The sequence below is a fragment of the Colias croceus genome, chromosome 1, assembly GCF_905220415.1.
Source record: "Colias croceus chromosome 1, ilColCroc2.1".
Lineage (NCBI taxonomy): Eukaryota > Metazoa > Arthropoda > Insecta > Lepidoptera > Pieridae > Colias > Colias croceus.
In genome coordinates, this window is record NC_059537.1 from 5948544 (window position 1) to 5965266 (window position 16723).

Below are 16723 nucleotides of genomic sequence, written 5' to 3' on the forward strand. Positions count from 1 at the left end.
CTCAGAGTGTTTAAGAAGTTATTTATTTTGTTTCAGATAAATATGTGACGTGTAAGGATATGGCATAAGTTCTTGGACTAAGTGTGAACAGCATACAAATCACAATGCATACCATGGATACCTTGGGCTACGGCCATAAGAAGTACAGGCCACCACTTTCACCGACCAGCTTCTACCAACATGATTATTACTCCAGACATACGACGTTACGGCCTCAGGTAAGAACATAATACGAGCTTTTCTTAGAATTTACACGCGTATTTATTCACTGAAATATTAAATTACATATTTACATGGTCGCACTGATAATTTGGTAAATCGATAACGTAGCTCGAAGGCGTTCTGTGTGCCGAAAGATTTTGCCAATCATGTTTTATTATTAAGATTTTATCTAAGTAGGTACAATGTTATTAGTATTTTTTTACGCATCGTACGTAGGTATATCGCAATAATCTATTCTGCTTACATGGAAACTCACTCAGTAAATTTACTGCCAATTTCCATAATACGATTTACGATAAAATATTTAATGGCAATCTATAGATACATAGGTATAATAAATCTGTAGAAGGGTCAATTCTGTACATTGAAAATATTGAAAAAATAAATAGCAGGGGGTGTTACTGGATCGATACCAAACCCAAATATGTGATTAAAAAAATTTTTGTCTGTCTGTCTGTATGTTCAGGCATCACGTGAAAACTAACGGTTCGATTTCGATGAAACTTGGTATAATTATACTTTATTATCCTGGGCATAAAAGAGGATACTTTTTATCCCGGAAAAATACATAGAAAAAAATAATTCTTAACTTTTCTTAATTTTTCCGCGCGGACGGAGTCGCGGGTGGAAGCTAGTTCATAATAAACGATATTTATAGATATCGTTAATAATAATAATCGTAAACTTAAGGATAGAGTCATTGGTTATTGGTGTTTAATAGAGTATTATTTAATACTAGGTGCCCATAATAAAGTAATCCTTAACCAAAAATAATAATATCATTGCATGAAATGAATCCGGGTGCGACCTTAGGGCCGGTCAGTGGGAAGGTACCGTTAGACGCAACTAGCAACGGTATATAACTTCGATTGCTGAAGAGAAATAAATGCGACTCTTTGATTTTATTAAAAATAAGGAGGAACTACTTTATCAGTAATTTATACTTAATAATCAATATGTCATTTGCTAAGAATCGGTATTAGTTATTTCATTTTAAGAAAGTTTTTACAAATTAATAGCGTATATTCTAAGCCAAATTTGAGCTTTTAAAGTTTTCGATGTAATACAGATTACATACTGTCATAAAATGAAGATAATATAACAAAGTTTAGTTTAAAAGGTATCCGTGGACGTAGTTCGGTTGTTAACCTTTGATTTAACCGATTAAGGTTGAAGCTGTGAAATTGCTACAATTTCATAATTACTTTAGACGGTTCAGCTCAAATCGGCGGAAGGAATCGGCCAATGTTGACCGCCGTTAGCCGTTAGCTACATAATTCGTTAATCGATTAATTATGTTTTGATTAGAAGGACATAACTATCTTGAGAATTCGAAATTGGTCAGAACTTTTCACGAATAACATCTTACTATAATTTCTTTAACGAAAGTTGTTATGATTCACAAAATATGTAGAGCTTTGCGTAATGTTTAATGTTTATAATTTACACACATAAGGCGTGATTTTGTTAAACTCGTAAACTGGGATAACCATTAAACGGTAATGTCATAATGGAACAATAGTACTGTTAGCATTAAATATAAAATCATAGACTGTAACTAATAATATACAACGAAATGAATTAAACAGTAATGATGTAATTTGATGCGTCAGCGGCACACAAGCGTAACCCGCACGCGACGCTCCCGCTCAGTCCGCACCTAAAAACCCAGGAAGCCTACCCGAGATGCTGTTAATGAATAATGATGAATAATCTTCCGCATGTTTTATTAATTGCCTTATACGCCATACCCGTGCGCGCGCTGTAGCATGCCACGCGACTGACCGTAAACGCTCACAACATATTCTTTAATTACCCGTAATAAAGATTTATTGTGATTTCGATGGGGATTTAATATTGATTGAATACTTCTAACTTGCAATTATTTTTATTAATTTTAAGACATGATGATAGCATGTGTTTAAAACGTGAGGACTGCACCTGTCAAGTGGAAGTTGGAGGAGAGCGAGTGGTTTTAAAAGGATAACCTAACATATCTTTCTGACATATTTTTTTAACATTTTTCTATGACCGACTATGCTTCATAGTTTAAAAATAGTACTACCAGGCTTAAAGTTTAACAAACTAATTAATGGGACAAAGCTAGAGAAACTACGCACGTAACTTCAAAACCAAACGTAAAATATGATAATTACAAAAATTTACTGTTAAATTTTACTTTTACGAGATGCACGTTTTTCTAAGCCCTGTTGAAATATATTAGCGAGGTCAGGTGTCAACTAACGGTAGACCAACAAAGCCAGATTTTATGTTAGCTAAATCTACATTCCCACTAAAATGATTTCTGACCAACGGTTTATCTATGAACTGGTTTTTCTGGACCCAATAAAACTACAGTTACTCAATTATTACCGATAAACTGGTTTCCAATTTGTCGCGTATACTTTAATATGTTAATCAGAAATTATTCATTTCCGTTGCATCTTATTGATATTTGGCTTCGTTATAATAATTGGTGTGGAGATAAAGTTATAGTCAGCTTAAATAATTGTATCCTATAAAAAACAGTAAAACGAACAGTGAATATAATCAAATAGGTACCTACATAAAGTATTTACTAAATGTGCTTTTTACTCTTCCTTTTTTCTCTAGGTGGAATACTAATTTTATGATAGGTATAACTTTAATCTTGTCAGAGCTTTTACCTATACACACCTATAGACACCTATCCTTTAACTAACATCTGCGCGTCTACTCTTGTTTCTAGAAGCGATCTTATTCCGTTCGTATCACATCTCCAAGTGGGGTTCTTGAATGAAATTCCTATAATAAGGAATTCTATCATTCCTAAACATAACTTTTTGGCTGCGTATAGGTGAGATCGTGAGACAACACTTAATTGTTATCTTGTTAGTGTCACATTGTATAATTTAAAGCGAGCTTCGTGGCTGTTTAATTTGCTAACCAGCCCGACCTTCGAGGATGTCTTGTTTCAGTTTTATTGTGGAACAACATGCACGATCGACTGTATTATATCGCCTTTTTTATGCTGAATTATAAATTAGGGACATTGAAGTATCTACTTAAACTATGTGATATTATTTATGTAGGAATCTACGTAGTATGATGTTATATTGGTCATAAATATTATATATCACTACATAGTATAAAACAAAGTCGCTTTCTCTGTCCCTATGTCCCTTTGTATGCTTAAATCTAAAAAAATACGCAACGGATTTTGATGCGGTTTTTTTATAGATAGAGTGATTCAAGAGGAAGGTTTTAGTATATAATTTATTAGGTTTTAGACAAAGCGGGCGAAGCCGGAGGGGGGGGGGGGGGGGAGCTAGTTTTGGTATAAAGTATAGAGATGAGGAATATTAATAGAGTCCAAAAATAATATAGTAAACTACAATTATTTTAATTAGTAATTACCAAAAAATATAAATTTTGTATTAGCATACCGCGTCAGTTAAAAATTAAGTTTAATGAAATCAGAGGGAAAAAATAAAACAATGATGAGAGTTATCATTACTTATGATACCTATGTCATTATCTATTCAAATAATTTATTTGTAACTAAAAATATTCCTTCAGCCATCAAAAATAATTATAAAAAGATACTCGTACCTAGGTATCCTAAAGTATTTTTTTAGTTTGACCAAAACATAATAATTTAGAGTTTTTAAAAATGTTAAAGTACGCTTTACCAAATATGTATATTCTTTTAATTTTTGATATTTCATTGTCAAATTTTTATGGTAAAATAATATTTTATTTAACGTTACAATAATTGCTCTACCAATCTATATGCTTTACCAAACCCATATGCACATATCTTATCGATGTTTTATATTTTTTAACAATTATTAGTGATATATGGACGACAAGTATTCATTTAAATTTGTATATTAAAACGAATGTCTGTTCACGCTGCGTTGAATATACCTAATACCTCACTAGAAAAACGCGTTGAGACCGCGAACGCAATCAGGCTTACCAACTCTATTTTTATAGACGTTGAAAAATGTAAAAAAGTATAAAATGCGTCCGATAGTCTCGTCATTATCGTAATGTTGTTACGTTGCCGAGAAGTTTGCCTTGCACTTGGCTGATCATCTTCAGTGCAACAACCGACCGTGGCGGAGCAGGTTTGAACAACGCAAGCGGCCACAACTGAAATGTCAACTATCATGATGTTAATATTACATTACGCTTGCAATAATATTGTTGTTTCATTATTGTGATTATTATATAACGATGTTTGGTAAAAATTATAACCTTAGTTTTCAAGGAGATTGTTTTTGTGGTCAATTATTGTTATGATGAATAATTGTTTTTATTTAAACGTAACATACAATGAGAGATTAGTATTTTTATTACAGTAGTAGTTGTCGTAGTAATAAACAATTCAGTCTTAATACAACCAAAGATTACTAAAAAGTTATGATACAACTTTAGTACGAGTAATATTTTTTTTGTCTCTTTTGTAAAATGTGGTTTAGAATATTATTTACTCCAATTTAAATAATTAAAAAAAAATATGCCAATGTTAATTTTTTTTTATTGTTTTTTGGTCTGATTATTACAAAACATAAAGTGAACAATAAGCATTATATATAAACGATACTTATAATAATATACTAATACCATGGACCAGTATACTCAAGCTTATACTTACTAACCTTTAAGTATACATATTATAATAGGTTATTACAATAAACTTCTTTATCCTCATCTTTGAACTCACATCTAACTATTTGAAAAAGCTTTAGAAATTGTATCATGACTTTATTTTATATTCGTATTCATTTTGAGATTTGTAGCGTTAAAGCGTTACACATGAACACGCTAAATATAAGTAAATGCAATATACAAATATTTGGTTAAAGTTTAGACCATAGTGACCAAGGAAAGTGATGACCGCAACTGTGTCAGTGGGCCCTGCCTTTCTCCTGCGATTGAAAACAAAAAAAAATATTTCAGTTCCACTCGCAAACAAGACAATGCTTATATCATCAATAGCAAATGAAAGTGGCTTAGTTTTGATAGAGAAATATATTCGTGTTCCGATTTTTTGTGGTTTTATTTTATTAAATATTTTAATATGATGTCGGTTGTGTTAAGAGCTTTACCCACAGATATTAATGTTACTCTACTTATTGTAAATACATACTTACAATGCTTTAGATGCTGGTGGATACCGTGTGTGTTCTGTTTTATATTTACTTTTTATATACAATTTTATTCTCTTTTGGAGTAATACAGGCTCGTATTTATTATAGATAACTTTGCAATTTTACTGAAACTTTAAAATGAAACGATAGAAAAAAACTAAGCATCCTATTTAGTTTTACAAACATAGACGGTTGAGTGTAGTCAGTAGTCACAATATCGGAGTCTGGCGTTTGGACATAAGAATATCAAAGGACTGCCATAAAATACAAACGATCTTCGGAGTAAGGACGAAACTGTGAACGAGTCGCTCGTAAACTTCAGAAATGAAATGAATAAGAACAAATAAAAGCTGTGAGTAGAAGATCTCGTACTGAGAGGGTTTTGACCTTACTGGGTTCATTGATCGAACGACGCACCTAGTCCGAACTTGCTAATTAAACACTTTGCGAATCTTACACCTGCACATTAGGTCCTGCGTTGTAACGACGTTCTAAACATTTTATCATAATATATGAAGCAATTTATTATAAATACGTTAAGTGTGATTTACTCTCGCAGCTTGTTATTGCAAAAAAAAACCAAGTCTATCCAGTCGGGCCCTGGCTGTGAAAAGTTTACGTCATAAATAAATGGCTATTGGTATGAAGCCCGAAAGAATGTTCCATACTGTCTGATCTTTTTTGTTCGATTTTCATACACTAGTTTATATTTTGTAATAGTCAATATAATGTAAAATAAATATGCATTGTACATAGATAAGTGCGAATAAACAATACTTTGTGTTGATCAGTTCTACTAAGTCATTATTTACAGAACAAAGTAAACTGCATTTATTTACAATGCGTGCCCTTAGCTATGCAGGTGCTTTAGCACAATGCAAAGAATAACAGCTATTATTCCTAAGTTATAATTATAGAGATCATCGGCTATAATTATTTCTGCAGCATAAAATATAGCTTAAGAGAACTTAATAACAAATATGCATACCTACCTTATACCTATGTATTATAAGGAATAAGAGGTACTTAAATTAAAACATAATTTGGGTTGATAAAAAACATGTTTGTTGCTTTTTGATTAATATTGTAGAATTTTATACCTGTTCGTCGATATATAGAGTAAATATTTACTTACATTTCTAGTAGTTGGAACGTATGCAGCTCATTTAAATTTATTTCCCATCCGCTAAATTTATCTTGAATAAATAACAAAGCATGTTTTTTTGCATTGTTATTTTATTTCATTTTTTATAACTCTTCTTGTTTTTATTTTTGTTCATATATTTATTTATGCTCTGCCCTATTCCTATGCCTTACTTAATTATTTCTCTCTGTACAACCGGTTGTCTGGAAGAAATCGCTATTTAGCGATAAGGCTGCCGTTTGTTACAATGTATCCTAGTTTAAGTCTCAATTTGTAATTTGTAAGAGCAATAAAGTATTAATAAATAAAATAAAGCAGACAGTTTAACCCGTTGATACAAATAAAATAAAATAAAGTACGATATGAAGCTAATATAACTTAATAAAAAGAGATAAAAGTGACGTGTTTTCGTGTATCGACATTAAATCTTTCCCACCATAATTACGATACACCAATAAGTATATTTATTCCCCATTCATCATTGGGTAATAAATCTTCTTATTATGAAGGATCGCAAATCAAACTTGTTGCTATACCATCTTATACGAAATTTATCATTAACTTTACTTTCGGGCTTCAATACATCGTAATTTCCCATTAGTTAACCCATAAATTGTCAAGGAAATTAATGATTGAGAGTGGATTTACAAATAAAAGAAAAAATACTGTCGCATCAGAAAGAGAAGCCCGTAAGTAGTTGGGGATAGTGTAACCAACCCCAACTGTTGGGGTTGGTTACACTATAAATTATTTCAAAATATGTATGTAGAGTTGTGTCTCGTAAATACTAGGAATTATTAGCAGCAATATTCTGATTATTTTATGACTCTTGAAATATAGCGATCCTCTAAAAAATAATTTTGTTGAAAAAATACACTATGTTCCTGCTGTAGGATGAACTGCTGCTGTAGGACCCATATTGATCGGACTTCGAGCAAGCTTTAACATTCGTCGTCTTCTGAAATTTTACTATATTGAAATGCGCAAATATCTGTTCATAATATAAATATTTTGTAAGGGAATGCAAGTTCAAAATTACCATACATTCCTATAAAAGGAAACTTATATTCGAAGGATGTTGACATATTATTGTACCAAATTTGTTAGTCTAGACTAAACTTTCACATTAGTCTCACCGCAAAAAAGTAAACTTTCTCTTGTTTTGATGTTATGTAACAGGAGTCCTCTGTAAATAGTTTTAAACTTATCTTACTAAATTCGCTTCTTAGTCTTCTGTTTTTTATAAAATAAATTATTAACAATTTCTAAACAAAATTAAAGAAATTTATTTAATTAATAAAGCCCAACATGCAAATTTGAGTTGAAGAGAATACCTACTGGAGTCGATAAAAAATAATTAACTAATGTAGACCATTCGATAACTCAGTAACCTGGTTTGGACCAAAAAGGCAACATGGAATTTAAATGAGGCGGGCCAAGGCCACCCCATTACTTTCATTATATCATGCGTGGATATATTTATGTCCATCGATACCATTAAATCTCTTCCAAGATGGGCTCGTAGGCGGCTGGGTGACTGACCGAGTCCTTGACCTATTGGGAAAACCTTGAAATCCTTGTAGACAATTCATTCCATTATATTATACAATATTAACTATTAACAACCTTATTAAAAGAATAGCTCTATATATGCCCATAACAAGACATTTAAATTATACCTATATACATATATCAGACATGAAACCAAATGGAAGCTTTTACAAGTTACCTATACTTTGATAAATATATTATCATCTACGTGAATAATTAATGTTAACACATTAGCTGCCTACAAGGAACATAGTTTTTTCTTATACTTTTATATGATCTGAATTCTCAAGTCCAGCACGAACTCTTAATACATATTTCACATTGTCTAACTTCGTATCAAACATGAGTATAATGCGTTATATAATTATTAAATACCTCTAACATTGTTAACATATTGTCATAATTCCTCGTAACTAATTACATTTTTAATAATACTTGGTATTTGTTAACGATTTCTTTATTCTACATGTAGATCGTAAACTAAAGCCTCTTTGTTCTACGTAGCTTCTAGTAGCTACGATGCTGATTATAGAAAAACTCATAAACATTAGTAATTCATATAGCCAATGAGGCGATAATGTTGGAGTTTTTAGGTGGAAAATACAACAAAAAATGTAAGCTTAATCAGAGTCAGAGCGTATAGCTTTATCGTTGAGGCGTATCGCACGGCGTGACGTCGGTCCCGTTACTCGACACACTCTGACGAGGCAAGCTTGCGGCAGATACTGCAGCTCTCTCCATGAATACACTTACGAATATGAGCAACAAATTCCACAAATCGAATCCTATTAAATTGTAGAAATCAATACCTAGCGTTTACAAATATAGGTCTGTTTAGCTCTGGCACCTTGTAGCTCTACATTTAGTCAAAAACCATATAAATAGATATTGTAAAAGGTCTAATCCTAATGCTTATGTGTGCTAGAGTTAAAGGTGTGGAAAAGTGTTTTTTCATAATCTTTGTTCCTACTTCGATTTTAATCTCCCACATTCAAACGATAGATTAAGGTGATACAGTTTCTAGAAAATACAATACATAAGAATGATGTCGTTTGATATTATGTCCATAAAATCAAAATCACGAGCAATCTATTGTGGAATGTGACGAGACATTAAAGTAATCAATGTGATCTTCAATCTCCGATACAACGGTCTGGCTCTGACAGCACTTCTTCGCGGTGCATTCCACTTTTTTGCAAAAACGCATTCTTCAATGCTTACAACAAGGTTAAATATCTCAGTCTTTATGTTGTAGCAATGTTTTTTTTCAAATACATTAAAAAGAAAAATAAAAAAAGACTGCTTTGTTTTAAAAATTAAGAAAAAAAATACATATTTCATTTATATTATATTCTCCACAATATAACATAGGTATTAAGTACCTACGTTTAAAAAACAACCAAAACATGTATTTGTAGTTGCTCTACTTAGCTTTACAATGACAATATCAGTCTTATGAAGGTACATGACGGGTAACAAATATCACAAGTATTTCCGGCATTCTTTTGTTTTACTGTTGTGTTAAATCTGTTCTTGGAATCCTTGGAAACTCTGTGACTAATGATTTTCGTTATACATGTTAAGTTTCGTTCAAATATTTGTGATTGTATGAGTTTAATATGAATTATCATATTATATACAATGTCGGGAGTAATTTTCTTTGTCTGTCTGTTTCGAATTATCTTCCTTAATACATGGGCACATGAATTCTGAAAATCTGAGTTACAAGTTCGGTATCTTAATCCACTTTATCCTTCAATTTCACCGAGACGTAAACAACATTATGAATTATCTTTTGAAATATCTTTTTTTAAGGAATACCATTTAAAAACGGAACAATAATTTATCCTACAGATTTACATACATACAACCTATCCTATTTAATAAAAGTCAGAGATATTCGTAACTACATAGCTTTGGATATAGGTATTACTAATCGGTGCTTCAACAATCCATCTTCAACACAATAATTATTAACCTTGAATATTGATACAGTTCAAAGCCTCTAACTCATGTTATTTTTTACTGTGTCAGGTGTGTGTATGTGGTTTTTTGTACCATAGATACTTCAAAACTTGGTCGCCCCCGTGCTTTGTTTCTATCAATCAAAGTGATGCTAAATTAAATATGAGATCATGGACGAAAAAATACATAACACACCATTGTAACCGACAAATGTAACTTGATTTTGTTCTTGGTTGTTTTAATGAAATAAAGACAACTCTAGAATAGACAATACTTGAAAGACAATACTATGCGCATAAAGTTTAAAAGATAAACCAAAACATTCCAAGTAGACCAATTGGGATAAGAATTTACGGAGGTATGTCGGACAACTTGGCAACATTAGCAGAAAGTTTTGATTACACAGCGCTAACTTCTATAATATTATCAAAATAGGAAAAATAAACAGCAAGTATTGTTAATTTTAATATATTTAAAATTCTTATATATGTCAAATTTGATTTTAGTATTTATTGACTTGAATCTAACGAGTGTAACGAAGTGTGAGCAAATAAAATACACTTATATTTTTTTTAGCCTATACTGACTGGTTCGACGAACTCCGTACCGCCTCATCAATTATTTTTATCAAACATTATTTATGATTTTTGCAATAGTTATTCTCCTATATGGGGCGGAGATAAATCCAATAATAAAAAGATCTCAATACTGACCAGCCTATTTATCATAACTCATACCGTTCCCAACAGTTGGCGGTCTTTTTATTACAATCATGTACCATGAACACGATTTGCATTGTTTGTTGCTTATAGTTTTTTCTGTTACAGTTAACAAAAACTTTATCTTACAGCATTGTTATATCAAAGATTTTAATATTAATCTGCATAATATAACTCCATGTACCTAATTTGAATGAGTTGCTAACAGATATGATAAACTGTTGATAGATTGGTAATAATTCAATTTTTTTATATTTTATTCAGTATCTACAGGCTTCGGCCAGAAGCTCTATGCGTTCTCTAAGCATTTTAGTTAATCCAGATCTTAGGAAATTATATTTCAAATTAATTGCTTTAATTATTATCTCAAAATGAAACAAAACAACGTCATTCATGGAATAACATACAGCTTCTTTTGTTTAATGAGAATAATAATTATTGTGATGTAGAGATATTATATAAAAATTGAAGGTTTTGTTACAAAAACTCTTCCTGTCGTGCATGGCAGTATTGTAGTAATAAGAATGATTATTACATGTAATCATTTCAGAAGGCTACTAGATATAACATGTATGTTTATGTGTGTACAAACATTTATGATGAGCGTATGAATATCACAAACATCGACCATTTAAGTTTAAAGAGACATATGTTCTAGAAAAAATATGTAAGTAATGTTTGCTTCGATTGCAAATGAAATTATAGGTACGAAAAGTGTCTTTATATCATGTGTCTGTTATGCATGAATGAAACATGGATAAATGATTAATTACATGTGTTAAACAATACGCAGCAGTGCCGTGACTGATAAGGCAGTAAGCGTGTCCGAAGTGTTACATGCTCACCCATGACCTTAAAGCCTTGCCCTTTAATTATTTTTATAAAAACAATTATTCATTTTACGAAAGTTATTTTACAGCAGCATTTAAAAAAAATAATGATCGATTGGCTGATTACACGAAAACAATGATTAGCTAAAATATAACTTTTCATATTTTAATTTGACAGTATGGAAATGTGAAAAATGCACCATCTAAATGGGCTAATGTAAATACATAATAACGAAAGATGTGGTGCACTTTAGTGTCTCACAATTAACAGACATCTATGCTCAGTCTCACATGTCAGACGGGTAATAGGATAAACTGAGGGAGGTATTATAGCATGGTAGGTACTCACAGATCTCATGAGGTCATACATCCCACAAGGCCGACCAGTGTGCGCTGTATCACTGTATGCAAGGGCAGCTCCGTGCATCTTGAAGTATAGAGACTAACGAACACGTAACTCTTCGTGAGATAACGATAATTACACCTTAAGGGCTATCTTAATGGAGTTCGGATTATTTTTATCGTGTCTGCTATGGACGCATTTCAAAGCCGGTTGTAAATTAGAATATGAGTTGGTATATAATTCAATAAAGTTGAGGTTTATTTGTAAGGCATTATTATCCTATGTATATTTTAATGATTTTTATTCAAAAGCTTAAAAATAAATAACAGGAAAATGAAAACTCAATGCATGTAGCCATTTGTGCCCAACGAGTAACACCCTTAAATGTCACACTGTTACTCGATGGGAATGTTTTTAAGAAAAAATTCCCAACCAGTCACACTGTTACTCGATGGGAACTTTTTATTACTAATTTCCCAACCAGTCACACTGTTACTCGATGGGAACTTCTTATTAGTAATTTCCCAACCAGTCACAATATTACAGTAGTTAATGAAAAGAAGAATTAAATCGGTTTTTACTTTAAAAACATTTATTCGTCATATTGCTGGTGATTCTCCTTTGAACGTTTTATTCTTAAATAATTAAATAAAATTACAATACCTAAATACATACAACATACTTATGGCTAATTATATGTATTTGGAAAATTGTTTAAAGTTCAAATTAACATTAGAAATTAGAACTGATAATTGTTGTAAAATGTGATGATTTACTCTGATATATTATATAAAGCTGATTGTATTTAGGTACCTCCCCCCCCCTTATTACGTGGGACTTAAATATAGATGGCGAGATGTGGGTGTAATATTACACCTCTGCCTACCCCTTCGGGGATACAGGCGTGAAATCTTGGCATAATAAACTAAATAAGACCATTGGAACAAAACACCCGAATATTATGCATTTCTTGCACACAATTGAAGAAGATTCTTCTCAGAATACTGTCAGAAATGTTCTGAAACAACAAGGCAAACCGTCAAAAAGAAAACGGGGTAAGAAATCTATATCAAGAGACGAGTTTATTCAGGAAGTGCAGCTGGAATTAACACAAGGTCTTATTTCAGTTGGCCATGCTTTGGAGATTTTACGACACTAGAATTAAGAACTGATACTTATTGTAAAATGTGGTGATTTACTGTGATACATACATATAGGTACAAACATAAGGTTGATTATATTTAGAAAATTCTTCTTTAAAGTTCAAATTAACATTAGAATTAATAACTGTTAATTGTTGTAAAATGTGATGATTTACTGTGATACATACATATAGGTACAAACATAAGGTTGATTATATTTAGAAAATTCTTCTTTAAAGTTCAAATTAATATTAGAAATAAGGACTGTTAATTATTGTAAAATGTGATGATTTACTCTGTTATATTATATAAGGCCGATTGTGTTTAGATATTGTTACTATGACTAAAACATTAAAATGAGAATTACTAGCAATATGACGAATGTTAACGTGTAACGTCCGTAATTAAGTAACTGTATTTACCAATGTTGTTATTTTGTTGATTTTAATAAAAATTTAAAAAACCGATTTAATTCTTATTTTCATTAAGTTCAACAGTGTGTTCCCATCGAGTAACAGTGTGACTGGTTGGGATTTTTTTCTGAAGAAATTCCCATCGAGTAACAGTGTGACTGGTAGTGTGATCGGTTGGGAATTTTTTCAGAAAAAAATCCCATCGAGTAACAGTGTGACATTTGAGGGTGTTACTCGTTGGGAACAAATGCATGTAGCAGGTGAAAGTTAACAAGCCGTTCAATTCAATTGTAAAAATGTAAATTAAGTAAGCTCAAAACACACAGGAAAAAGAAAAGTTCCGTAATTCTGTTCCTTCGATTCGATAATGTAGCAGGATGAATAAACTGAATACCAATATTGTCAGCAAAAACCAGGGCTTCAGCGAAGCCCATATAGGGGTTAAATTGCGTAATATGAAATTTGGGTCATCCGGTATGCCATTCACGGATCGAATCAAATAAAAAGAATCAAGTGGAAAATATCGTTAACAAGCGTGCAACAAGATACGTGTCAAACAGTCTAGCCATTTAGTATTCAATCAAATGTATAATGTAACCTACATTAGCGCTAGCGGTGCTTCGCGTTGGCAAATTGCCGAGAGCGTCGTTCTGTATCAGTGACACGCAGATTTACCTATACATAATCTACAAGAGACTTAAATTATTGTGATCTAGCATGAAAACGAGATGATAAACATGTCAAGGCAGTGTATACTTAAAGATTCTCACCCTAAAAACATAGTGAACGACAGTTCTATTCAAATTTGATAGGCCGTAAAAGACGAAGGAAAGTAGTAAAAGGCGGCAGACTGAAAGATTTGTTTGAATAGATTTACATGAACTCAGAAATTTAGGCCGTTGATATAATAAAATCCAATGTGAGTATTACATATTATTTACTAATAGTTACTGAATTAATAAAAAATGTTGTCTAGTTTGGGTGTACGTACCTAATGTACTTATCTCTCTATAATGAAATGATGATTAAATCTATTGAATCAACGTTTTCAATGCTTGTGTACCTAATGATTAATAAATACCGACATTAACCGGAATCTCTGTCAAACTACACTATGACCTGTGCTATGACGTCGTTGAACTACACCCAGGATATAAGGTCAAGCTTTTCCAAAAATAATAATCTGTATAAATATATCTACAATTTAGAAACGATACATCGCCGGTTCCATGGTGTAATGGTTAGCACTCTGGACTCTGAATCCAGCGATCCGAGTTCAAATCTCGGTGGAACCTGACTTTTGTTCTAATAAACCGATTCTTTCTGTTTTCCTTTTTTAAACTGTTTATATGTAGGAGTCATTAGATTATGCATTTTTGGTACTTTCTTAATGCAATTTGCAAATTATAGATAGGTACTTGCCGGTTTCTAACATTTTAGTATCTAATTATACCTAATTTGTAATTAATAAACATGCAAACATTTATTAAGACAATATCTAACTACGAACTATTTTGTTCAAATTATGTTCCGTACATTGAAAACGTGGTTTAATTATAAATGCAATGAATACTTGATGTAAGCATACGTTAACGTATCTAATAGGTACATAATTCTCGCATACATAATATCATTACATGTTATTAATGTTTATGTATGACGAAATACATATATTCTACAATGTCGTTTTTAATTATTTATTTTTCATACACAAAATTTTCAGCACAATTCTTTGTATTAAGATCAGGTGATGCCTGATGGTAAGATTCAGAAATGTCGGTAAGACTCAAAAGCCTCATTACTCGAAGGGTAATTTAAATTGGCTCAATTACTTACGAATGTTCGGTACAGTGATAAGTATAAAGTATGCTGTATATCTGTAATAAATATATGTTGTTGCTCCGGTATCGATGGTCGAACGAGATAGCTCGTCAATGATCCGATAATCACATCAAAATTAGTATAACAACTCGGCTCAGGCTTGAGTTTTTGAGGTATTTCAATTGTTTCTATAATTTTGAGATTTCTAGATTGATGAATACAGAAATTAAATTAATTTGAAAATAAATGAATTACAATAAATAAATAACAAATCAAATAAAATATTTGATTTGTTTTTAAAAACGGATCACAAATAAAGAGAGATTGATATGCATAAAATTTCAAATGTGTCACTTTTTCATCTTCAAGCATAATTACAAACTGTTCTGTTGATTAAAATGTATCAGACACATTTTTCAATATTATTTGGGTTGGGTGGTCGGGATCATCAGTGAATTATTAGTTGATGAAACTTTCTTTCTGTCAACATTAATGACTGCAGTCACACTTTACCGTATTATTCTTTATTGGATGCGACAGGAAGGTATCTCCACGTCTCAGTTCTTCGTCTTTATAAATGCGATGCTACCTTTTAATGATGCCGCTGCCACGCGGTAATTATTGCTGCAAAAACTCATCAGGCCGAAATATTTGTCTCATCGTAATTCGGAGCTTTTTCTTGAAAGTGATGCATTATATAAGCAAATAGCATAGGGTCCCTGAAATATCTGGGATGTTCTAAATTGTTTTATAAATAAATGAATGTCATAACACGGACAAAGAATTTTTGAACCACCATTATATTTTTAATGTCCATTCCGGGAAATTTTCCGCTGCGACAGCGGGTGTGTTTGTGCCTTTGTACTGATTGTATAATTTGATATTATGCACATAATTACTTACAAGAAAAAGTTGTAAAAACATTGAAATATGTATGATACAACTTGAACAAAATACTGCAATTAATGTTGCGTTTTTAAGACAGAGCTATAAAAATGCTTCCAAATTGTAAACGAAACATTTAGGTTAAGCTAAGGTCACATGGTGTAATGGCACTTGGACAGAGAAATTAGTTTATTGTAGAAACTAGCTAACTTATATGTATATTACTTTCACACGTTGTTGTTTAACATCCCTATGGGTGTCTCTGTATACCTCTTTTAGAAAATCATTAGCGGGAATGTAAGCGTACCTACTATAGAAAGAGGAAAAGATACAATAAGCCTGAAAGTCCAGTAGGTACTTATTTATAAGCCTTTATAATCTTTCCATATTTTCAGGTGCTCTGTATTTTTCTTATAAATATACATTTCTCCTTCACATTGTGCACTGATACAAGCAGCAGATGCAATTAACAATGTCAGACCACAGATTGCAATGCCTGACAATTTATTAACAAAAAATAAGCTAAATTAGGCAAATCAATGCATGATCA

At 31.7% G+C, this 16723-nt stretch overlaps 1 protein-coding gene and 1 non-coding gene across 3 annotated transcripts in view; both read left to right on the forward strand.

The window, feature by feature from the left end:
* Positions 1-16723, forward strand: part of LOC123691065 — a 33859-nt gene that overhangs the window by 9117 nt on the left and 8019 nt on the right. For both annotated transcript variants that reach the window (XM_045635285.1, XM_045635294.1), the window contains exon 2: positions 37-218. In XM_045635285.1, coding sequence (XP_045491241.1) covers positions 105-218 — 114 coding nt within the window. In that variant the 5' untranslated portion in view covers positions 37-104. The remainder of the gene's footprint in view (positions 1-36; positions 219-16723) is intronic.
* Positions 14691-14762, forward strand: Trnaq-cug. Its single transcript has one exon. It is a non-coding gene; the product is annotated as a tRNA-Gln (tRNA).